This window comes from Nomia melanderi, chromosome 5, assembly GCF_051020985.1.
Source record: "Nomia melanderi isolate GNS246 chromosome 5, iyNomMela1, whole genome shotgun sequence".
NCBI classification, from domain to species: Eukaryota; Metazoa; Arthropoda; class Insecta; order Hymenoptera; family Halictidae; genus Nomia; species Nomia melanderi.
Window position 1 is genome coordinate 4,622,898 of NC_135003.1, and position 11,259 is coordinate 4,634,156.

The following is an 11,259-nucleotide window of genomic DNA, read 5'->3' on the forward strand; positions in this document are numbered from 1 at the left end:
TCAAAATAATATCATCTATAGTGTAATTGCAAATTAGGTAATTTTTGGAAAGTGAGAATCGGATCGTAGAGCAAGATGTAGCTACTTTAAGAGTTTTAAACCGATTTTTATCCTTTTGAGTAATTGCCTTGAGTTATGTCTAGTAGGCATTTAAAAAGGTGATTCGATAAGCCTTGATAAGATAAAAACTTGAAAATGAAACTGAATTTGAAGTTCGTTCTTGATTTTTGTAATATCTTAGTTTATGTGATTAATTTGGTTAAACAGATGGATAATCGTGAAAGTTATTGTCTTTTATGATGATTCTTCAGAGCGATTCAAGTTCAATTACTATTGTTCCAATTTTCTCTCTATTGAAAATCGTTGAATTAAACATGTTTATACTCTTCGCCTTGATGTACACAGTTTTGTAGCACATAAATTCAAAAATACGTTTTCGTTTTGCCATATACTGTAATATTTTACATTATATTAAAATAATTAGGTTGACAGAAAATAATGTTAGCCTTTGCTTGTATTAAAGTAAACGATTTCAAATAATTCATACAACGGTCTTTTTTAAATAATGATGTAATAAGTAGAATCGTAAGGAAAAGTGTCTAAGTAAAAAGATAAAATTATAATGAATTGATCTACTTATGCATTCATGAAAAATTGATTACCATAATCACTGCAGGTATTATTTATATACATGTAAAGAATAGGAACTGCGGCAGTGTTCGCATACATTACTGGCCAATAATAGTTTAATATCTTATCTTATAAACTATCCCTCGATTATCTCTGTGAAATTAAGTAACTACAACTAATTGCTTCAGTTATCTACAAATAAATTGACGTGTCATATTTATTATTAAACTTAATATTAAGTATCTTTATTATTCCTTAATTCGGATATATTAACTTTTACGTTTACCTAGTTAAGATAAAAGTTAAATTCTACTTTTACATGAAACCATTATATTCCTTTCAAAAAACATATTTAATGAATTTCTCAAATTTAGTATTTACAAATTTCGCATTCGTTACACGTATTTTACGTTTTCACTTTCTCTTGAAATACTGCGAACCCTAACCGAACAGCTACAAATTTCCAAGAACTGTAAACGTATCCATCTAATGCCCTCACGTCAGCATCCCCAATTACAAAAGACCGAACATTTTTCTAAAACGAAGTATACAACCATTCCAGCCCAAGACCCATTTTTCATTCTCAAAACCCAAACAACTTGTCCAACAAACCTTTACAAACGTCATTATTTAAACTCTAACCAGCCGTCCCCGATTCTCTGTTACAGCGCGAGTACACAGACGACTGCGTGTTCAACGAGACCCTCGAGCAGCACAACTACAACACGTACAGTTCGGCGAAATGGTCCACGACGAAGAAGACGTTGTATCTTGGTCTGAATCGTCGGGGCCAGCCGAGGAGGGTACAGGCAAAGGGTCACAACCTGGGCAGACTGTCCGCCTACGCGAGAGTGTTGACGCAGGTCGCCCCGTTGGAACGGGTCGAGGCGCTTCAGAGGCGGATGCTGGGCGCGGAGCACAACGTCCGTCACCGGCACAACAGCCATCGAGGTGATTTGATCCAGCAGTCGCTCTGCCCCACTCTTCCGGTCCAGGAAAAGGACGGCAGAGACAAGTTCAGGTGTCGCAAGCGAAAGAAGAGGAAGAAGAGGAAGCGAAAGTGCAGACCGGGCGAGAAGCCAGGCCCACAGTGTCAAGTGGTGAAGGAGAACGGTGGTGTTAGCAGTGAAGGTGTCCAGGCTAATTCGACCGCCGTAGTCGAGGCTCCGAGTGCTACTACCCCGGAGTCGAAGAGATCCTGCGAGGGTGCGGCGAGCGAGGAAGCCTGCCGAAGGGAGGCCCTTTCGGTCCCATCCAAGAAGCGGAAGCTGCGGGTGGACGAGGCGACCGAGGCCAGGAACGTCACCGCGAGCAACGGTAAGAGCAAAGCACCAGCGTCAAAAAAAGTAAACGCCGCTGGCAGCATCAGTCAAAGTAAAAAGCCTAATTTGACGGACGGGAAGAAGAAAAAGAAGAAGGTGCCGGCGCCGAGGAGGAATCAGCCAGCGGCACCTCTAGCCCGGAAGAGGTTCACGGCTGGCAGAGCGGGCAGCACGTCTGCGGCGCCGACGGCAACTTCCGCATCGATCCCCGCAACGTCCTCTTCCTCTTGGTGGTCTCCTGGTGCGTCAACCGCCCCTTCAGGGAGAGGAGCCTCGCCTAGGCGCAAGGCCAAGTTGCCGAGGAACGAGGGCGTCGGACCGAACCCCGGCTCCCGTCGAGCGGGCAAAGCTTTCGCGAAGAATCGCGCGAAGACGATCGATCGCGTTGCTGTCACGGCCCCCTACGAAGCGACCACGATTCCCGATCTAACCTCCCGAACGACAACCACGAAAGTTCCTGAGACCATTTCCGATCGATCTCCCCAAAGCCTGTCCTCTGTAGAAGTACCCGAGGCCTCGGAGGACACCTCGAGATCGTTGTCCGAATCCTTGCACGTCGACGACGATCCCACCTCGACGATTTCGAGCGAGCACACGACCACCACGGTAGACTCGACCTCTGTCGTCTCGGTCGATGCCAACGGCACGCCGACGACTACGTTAAGGGCGCCCGAGGACGAGTCTAGGTCGGTCGAAGAGGTCGACGACTCGGATGACGATAGGTTCGACACACCGGAAACAATGCACTCGACCACACCGGAAGTTTCGCTCGAGAAATTGGTCATGTGAGGGGCACCGTTCGAGTTTCGGTAGGATTCACTTTCTCGCAGGAATCTTTGTAAACTTACGTGTACATAGTGATCATGGTTGCGTTACAAGTTTAGACGTATTGCATAGTTCTCATGTGCGATATCGCGCGCGGGAGGTTCCTCGCGCGGGATGGTTCTGGCGTTTCTTGAAGCGAGGGGGATCGAGATTGAAGTGTTTGATATTTTAATTCTTTGATGAAGACTTTTAGATCAATTCATGGAACTTAATTTTGTTGCTATTTGTAACTGTGCTTTTGGGAGAAGTTTTCAGAATTGGTGCTGCGATACTAAAGCTTTGGATATATTGGTTAATAAGATGGAAAGTTATAGTAAAAATTATGTTCCGATGAAGTTGAATTTTGTTGTTGTTATTATTGCATGCAGTTGTATGTTTCTATAATATTCCTTGAGTAGAATGTTTAGTTATTCATTCAAAGATTAAAGAAATTTCATTAAAAATTTCTCTATATTTGAAACTTTGGAATAAATTTAAATTTAAATTAAATTATTCTAAAAGACTTGGAAGCTAATACATATCTATGAAAGAATAGATTCACTTCAATAAATGGCCCAACAAGATTTCTTCATAATATAAAACTACTGTATTTAATAAAACAAAGATTGATCCGTGATATTAAATATGCTGCAATTGTCAGTTTATCCACACATTTCAAACATTCTCTATTTTCAAATTCAGAAGTATTCTCGAACAAAAGAACGTGATCGAATCAATTCAATAATATCTATTTATTTGATTAAAGAATTAAGATACCAAAATAAAATAAAAACACGATTGAATTAAAAAATCTAAAAACTCACAGCAGAGTTAAACAAACAGTAGACAGTGAAGAAACCACGAAAAATATAACCGTTTTCAAATGAAAAAAAGATTCATCGATAATGAATAATTCTGTACCGATCTCGACTCGTGTCAGTACGCCGTAAAAGAACCCATACCGCGTTGATGGAAAGGGGCTGATACTTAGTGGTTCCTCTTGAACACCGTTCGCATTGATTCTTGCCGGTCTGTCCATGCACTGTACAGCTATTAGCGGCAGGAATTATCCGAGCGGGACTGGAAGTCACGAAAAAACGTGTCGAGACGATTCACACAGGACCCTCGTTACTAAGAAACACGTAATGATGCGTGGGATGGGGACGGGTCGAATCGAATGGCCTATAGTGACAAACCTCAAGTTTATTCTTCGAACGGTTCTCCCTCGCACGTCGTGAAAGCCCAGCCTCTGCGTTCCAAGTCGTTCGCGAGTGTAGTCAACAAGCTAATTAACCCTTTCAGTACTATAAAGTCGTACACACGAAAGAAAGAATCTTCCACCAGTTTCGCAATAGATCTACAGAGATTCGATTTACAGGGTAAAGACTATTATTAGGTTTACCGGAAAGTTCTGTTTGTTTTTTAATTAACAGAATATAATAGATTTTCAATACATTTATTAATATTTAATGAACAGTATAATTTCCATCCTTACTAATGATCTGTTTACAACGTGATAGTAATTTGTAGATTCTGTTTTTGTAGAATGATCCATCTTTAAAAACTTGAGATAATATTATCGAACAGTTTTTCTGGTAGACCTAATATACTTATAAGATCCTTTTAAAAATCCCGAAAAACGAATAAAATTGTTTCCCCAAAATTTGCCTGTGCTTAGGTACACTGTAGGCAATAAGTATACAGCACTGAAAGGGTTGAAGCCAGCCGAACTCGACCCTTAGCTCGATATGTTCCCTCAAAGACGGTCGTCTGTAATCAGCTCGAAATATTTCTCAAGTAACCCCTCGAAACGAACGAATTCGTTAATCGGTCTCGAATCGCATCGAACCGTTTTGTCTTCGCCAATACGGTTTCCGCTTGAAAGACAAATCGACCGCGGCTGACATACCGCCGGTACTCTAACTACCGTAACAACGATTATCGTTTCCGATCTAATTATTCATTGCATTAATCGTTGACAAAAATGAAAGGTTGAAAGATGAAGATAACCGCTCGTCACTGTGACACGCTGCGAACGAACTTCTCATCCGTTTCTTTGTTCCTGATCAGGAACGATCCCTTCCAGTCTGCAACGGACCGTTTTTCCCTTCTTTCCCTTTTTTTCTTCTCTCCCTCCGGTGTCAGGGGAGCACCTTGTATTGCTCGAGGATCACTTGATGACTAGACTCAGGACATCGGCTGATCAATTTTCATTTTTTCTCACCTAACTTTCTGTTGATTTTACTTCTTAATTCTTGATATTGGCAATCACTGATTTTCTATTCATCGATGCAGTTATATGTAACTAATCGAAACTATAAAACTGTAAATTGGAAAGATACCTCTTGCCTCTGTGCTGCCCTTGTAGATTCTAGACATCAAGTCATCCACCTGTAGTACAGTATCGACGAAAAACTTGTCCTAATTAGCGCGGCGAGCATTTCACGGGAAAGAGAAGCAACGGTACATAGTATTTTAGCAAGGAGCACGAGACAATACGCGATGTCGACTAGGGGATACGGCAATAACGGTGGGGACTATGTCGACGAGCAGCTGAGACACCAGGGGAAACCTGAACCAGACCTGGGTGCGAATTTACGTGACAACGAAAATTCATTTTCGTAGGTTTTTCGTGGGAATTGGCATCTATGTTAGAAGCAATGTTCGTGAATGTCGAAGGAGAATTGATAATTTTCTTTGTTAAGAGTTTCATCGAAGCAGTACGTAGTATCTGCGAATTTTATGGAATTTCGTTTGCAGTACTTTATTTAATTTTCATGTTTGTTACAAATACGTAAACGGCGTAGTCCGGTTGTAGGCATTTAAGACGAGAAAATATGAAATTTAGTTACTTCTTTGAATAGGAAAATAAGTTCATTCGACGTATTATTTATTTTTTTGAAATCAATCTTGTTTCTCGATTATATTACTGGATAATACGAAATCTTGTGTGACAAGGATAACATCAGAATCATTGGATTGATGCTCCGACAGCGATTACATCGAAATTTTTGTAATGCGTACTTTAGAACTAATATTTTCCATATATAAGGCAAAATGAATGTATTCGAAAAGTGTAATTTATGGAAATGTCTCATGTATTTCACATATTTTGCAAGTATCTATTTTGCGTTATGATAAGATGTTCGACTCTTGAATACTTGCATGACTTAGCAAAGAGCAAATCACTTCTTCATACAGAAGAAGGTCGGAAAATATTTGAAATTTATTGAAGCATGAAAAATAAGGTGAAAGATTATGTAATATGAAACAAAATGGTACAATCCATATAGAAGAAAAAGCGTTTCTAAATATATTACCCAGGTCTGATTCAAATACGATTAGAGTAATCGAGAAAATGAAAGAGACCAAGCTAAATTGTTAACAATTAGAACATTATAGAAGAAACATACAACGAGATACGATAGCGATTAATACTGTTGTGTTCAAGGTACTTTAATCCAATAAAAAAATGTTCCTTTTAGAGTAAAAGTAAAACGCTGGACACGTTCGCTGCAACGTCAGCGACAATTGTACATTGAAATTCGACTTCCTATCGTAGTAAGAAATGAATGTAAAGTTTCTATGGTGATCAGACTGTTTGTTATGCGAAAGTATTTTTTGAATAGGAGCGACCTGTGAGTAAAAAGAATGTAAAACGGCTTGTCGAGACAGAATTTCGGGCAAGTTCCGGATTAATGGAATTTTCATGAACGGTGAAGTTAATTTCGTACGGTTCTTGTAGAAGGATCCAAAGTATTAAATGGCTAAGAAGAGTATTACGCTGTTAGAAAATATTTACTCGTAAAATTAATGTTAAGTTGAAATTGTATTTTAACGACGGCAAAACCCGACTGCCAAAAATTTGTAATTATATGATAAGACCGATAGGCGCTTACGAGATGAACAGTGTACCGCCCCGTGGACCTTGCGAAACACAAATGCGACGTTCTAAATCGTTCTATAACACATCGGAAAACGTCTGAGTCATGTTTCCGCCTTTCGTTTCGCGTCAAATAAATGTGTTTCAAATTTACTACAAAGAAAAACAGAAAGAATGAAAAAGAATACAAAAATGTATCTCCTTAATATTATGATTCTATGCAACGCTGTGTTCATTTCGTTAATTTAACTTTTTCGTTTAGCACATTTCTCACCGCGTCAATTCCAAAAATTCGTTATACCTACATAAAATAAAGATTATCATATAAAATAATAAAGAAATAGTTTATAAAATAGAAAAACAAGGAACAACGTTCGAATCTTTTCAAAAGTTTGATTTCAATCAAAAACAACTGGGAACGTGTTGAAAGGTAAGCGTAGCAGTGTTCGATTCCTAAATTATTTATTGTTTTTTTTTAAGCGTGATAGAGACTAGCGAAACAGTCCGCGCAAGGAACGTCGGTAACAAACATTTCTCCGTGGCTTATCATCGTAGAAAGAGAAATCGGTGACTGGCAGATTTCGTAACCGAAGAGATCACAGCGTGGACGACTAATACAATCCGCGGATCCTGAGAACGAGGATCCTCGTCGCCTAGCTCGACGTTTTAGTTGCATTTTGTACTTCATATAACACCGACACAATTCGTTTCTCTCGATGTTTGTTCGTTCTTTGTTCAAAAAGTCACAAAGCACAGTCGCGCGCTGTCGCCGCGAGATTCACGATGCACGCGCGTCTCCATGAATCTCTCTGTTCGAAGATTTCATTTTTGTATCCTGCGACACCTGAAACAGACGCGTCCGCCCAAGCAACGGCTTCACAATTTCACCTCGCTACGAATCATTTGTAGGGAACGACCTATTAATTCTAGTAGTATATTTATTAAGGACTTATTTATTGTAAACAGTTGACTCCGTGTACATACGTCTTTACTACGATCATGTGTTTTACTTGTACGAATTCGCACGCGCGTCGATCGTTTTTCTGTGTTCTTCGTATATGTTGGTTGGCTGTCCTTCGGCGGGAAACGGCTCGGACCAGCCCCTGTCGGTTATGTGGCAGCGTGGCCCGACACGGTCAAGCTAATTTCGCGTGTGCGCCCTGCGCGCGGATAATTCGTTGTTCGACCGACCCGTGCGTCGCGACGAGCGAGAACGAGAGATCGGGAAGGGATAAGAATTTTGATTGTAATGCACGATATCTCAAAGTACTGATGTAATTTAATATTTAATTTAACGGTTAGGCTAATAGAATAGATAATCTCTAACAGACGTCATTTTTCTTATGAGCCCCCACCATCCCACCCACCCTCCCAGTCCACCCACCATTCTCATCCCACCAATCGGTAGGGCGAGACGCTTCTTACACGACTGATAGGATTCGATCGATTCTACGATGGAAACGACGATGCTTCGAACAAACTGTTACGAAAAGAAAGTGATTGAACACTTTTAGGAATTTATGGTTTGGTAACCGGACCGTGTATGAATTCGTGTATAGTGTAACAATGCAGGCAACGTTGCGGTTAATTTGATTTTCGAACCGTTTCTGCTTCGACTCGGAGCCGAGTATTTGTAATGCAAGGTTCATATGCACGGGACTTACCGAAGCGATAAATTGTTGATCGTCTTCATTTACTTTTTCTTTTTCTTCTTAGTCACTCTGTACACGACTGTACTTACATGTACGCTATGTTAACTTGTCACGACGATGTAAGCCGTAAGACTAATGTAAAGAATTACAAATAAACGATAAATTAAATATTTCTGCACTTCATTCGAAGTTCAATGTGGAAAAAAAACAAAACAAGTAAATGGTATCGATCATTCTTTCACCGCACCTTACCAGTTACGAGTTGAACATTGTGAAGAGGAAAGTGAAAAGTATATAAGTAAGAGATAAAAGGTTTTTTTTAAAGTTTCTTTTATTTCCTTGTTTATTCTGTTTTGTTTAAAATAGTAATAACCCTTTGCACTTGACAGAAATTTTCAGTATAAATATACGTTATTTTCTAATGGAATATGAATGATATTATTTACAATTAAGGTGAAGAGAAATCTTGCATAGGTTAAAGGATTTAATTAAGGTTAAAAAGAATTTAATTAAATTAAATTAAAATTCAACAATTTTAAGGCTCACAATTTTACTGTGATGAATAAAACGGCGACTCAGAGTCGCCTCTCGAGTGCAAAGAGTTAATACTAGATTTACGGACATTTTTTGAACACTTTATCGTATTGTTCCTAGAAAAACATGTGATCATTTATGTAGATCTTGGAAATTAAAGCTTCAAGAACAGAAAATTAAAACATGTATTCCCATAGTTGCATTAATAAAGATGGACTTAAACTTTTACTATATAAATAATTGACAAGTTCTGCAAATCTAGTGTTAAAAAAAAAACTTTCCCAAGAGTTACATTACGGTTACGCAACCCAGCTACATTGTAACAACCACTGGCAAAGTTCGCTATTACTTCCGGCGGAACTGAAATTGGACCTCTTTACCCGTGGTGAGCAAAGCCACTTAAATGTCCATTCCCAGATAATACCGCGATGATGTGGTTCCTCTAAATTGCGGAAACAGATCTAGAATAGAATACTTTCACGATCTTTTTCACAAACGAAATTTCGTAGATGACAGTTTTTACATGAGTTAGTGTAATAAACGTAATATTAAAGTTGAAAAAGTAAAAAGAGGCTAAAAACTTATCAAATCAATTTTCGGAAATCATGAACTAAAAATTTAATTCAATTTTTTTTAATTACTTTAGAGTAGAAAGTATTATGGAAAAATGTGTTGTTTCCTATAGCTAGATTGTGAACATTTATGTAAATTCTCGTTTTCATAAACTATTTTGTGCAAATAGTAAACATCTTTTCACAGATGTATAAATATTTTCTTTTGCATTAATATTATCTCTCAACAAATAGCTTCATTATTCGAATTATTTGAATATCCTTAATTAAACACTTTATAGCAATCAGAAAGCAACAAAATATATAATTTCCTACAATTATTCTAATACATTTAAGAAATACACAATCTTTGAAAATTTATAAATCACAATTAGCAATGTATATAAAATATGAGATAAATAAACAAAGTACGCGTAACCCTCCTATAACACGGAAAATAAGTTCCTAGAAAATGTCGTGTTGTGTGAAACCGTGTTATATGAGCCTCGTCGCCCTTCCCATCATTATTCTAAGGTAATTTTGTTTTTAAATATTTTAAATAAAAATCATGTTGTCTAGTACTGTAGAAGTATAATGTCATACAAAGATTTTCGCTATTTTCTTATCGTGTTAGAGCCAAACCGTGTTGTAGAATGCCGTGCTATAGGAGGGGTACCTAGGCACAAAACATAACGAGAAAAAATGAAAAAGTTAAAACATAACAAATCCGTACTTTGTTATCATATAAAAAAGAAAACTAATAATTGTATTCACTATTTGAATATCTAATTCACAACTAGTCACGCTATCTCAACAATATCGACTCTATTTTAATTAAATAAGAAATAAAAAGAACAATTCATAAAAGATCGAGGAAGAAACACTCCCTCATTGATAGAACTAAATCGATCGAAGCTTCTTATTGTGTTGGCAGCACTGCACGCAGAACGCAGCGTTACGTGTGAGCGAGAACGCGAAAGCGCGAAGAACGTCGATATTTCCGTTGAGGTCATGGCAAGGATTGGCAGTACTTATAATATCGGTTTCGATTTTTGAAACAGTTATGAAGAATCAAAATAAGTTATAACTGTTATTCGATATATCGGTTCTGGGCTATATTGGTTTCGATTCTCCAGTACTACATTGGTTCTGAAACAGTTCTATAACCATTATGTTTCGGTTCTTCATTTCGATTCTTCATAACTGTTTCAAGAACCGAAAAATTACAGTTATAGGATCGTTTCAGAACCGATATAATATCGAAGAACCAGAACCGAAACCGATATTCCTCAGAACCTATATATAAAATAATTATGACTTATTTCAGTTCTTCATAACTGGTTTAGTCGGAACCAATATATAACAGTTTCAAACAGTTATTTTCGGAACCTTTTCAGTCCCTGGTTCCCGTCTATCGCCATTGTATAATAATAAAGTATGCGTGTTTTCGGTAAACGAGAAACAAACAGTTCGCCGAAATTGAAGATAAAAGAAAAGATAACTCCTGTAGCGATATAACATAACAGATGGATTAACTATATATACCAGTCTAACGGCAGTAAAAAAGCGGCGAGTTTTTTTTTCATTCATGTCTCTTCTGCTTGAATTTGTGGCCGCGAAACGAGAGCGAAGAAAAAAGAATCGTTAAATGCAACATTCAAGAGCGATTTCGTTCCCGTGCACGTCACTCCGGATAATCCATCACGTATCAGCGTGGTTGAGATCGCTATACAAGTAATTACAAGTGTTACATTACAGATCTGTAATCCTATACAGAATCGCAATAAATAGAAGCCAAGGGAAATACGATCGATATGTCAATCGTACGAGTAACATTATCGTCATTACATCAATACACACAACGAAACGTTATCTGTGAGTTT

General features: G+C 38.3%; 1 protein-coding gene across 1 annotated transcript in view; it reads left to right on the top strand.

Moving 5' to 3' along the window:
* LOC116431011 (uncharacterized) overlaps positions 1-8,469 on the top strand; it is a 244,855-nt gene extending 236,386 nt beyond the window's left edge. The window contains exon 3 of the mRNA XM_031985869.2: positions 1,299-8,469. Coding sequence (XP_031841729.1) covers positions 1,299-2,741 — 1,443 coding nt within the window. The 3' untranslated portion in view covers positions 2,742-8,469. The remainder of the gene's footprint in view (positions 1-1,298) is intronic.
* The last annotated feature ends 2,790 nt before the right edge of the window (positions 8,470-11,259 follow it).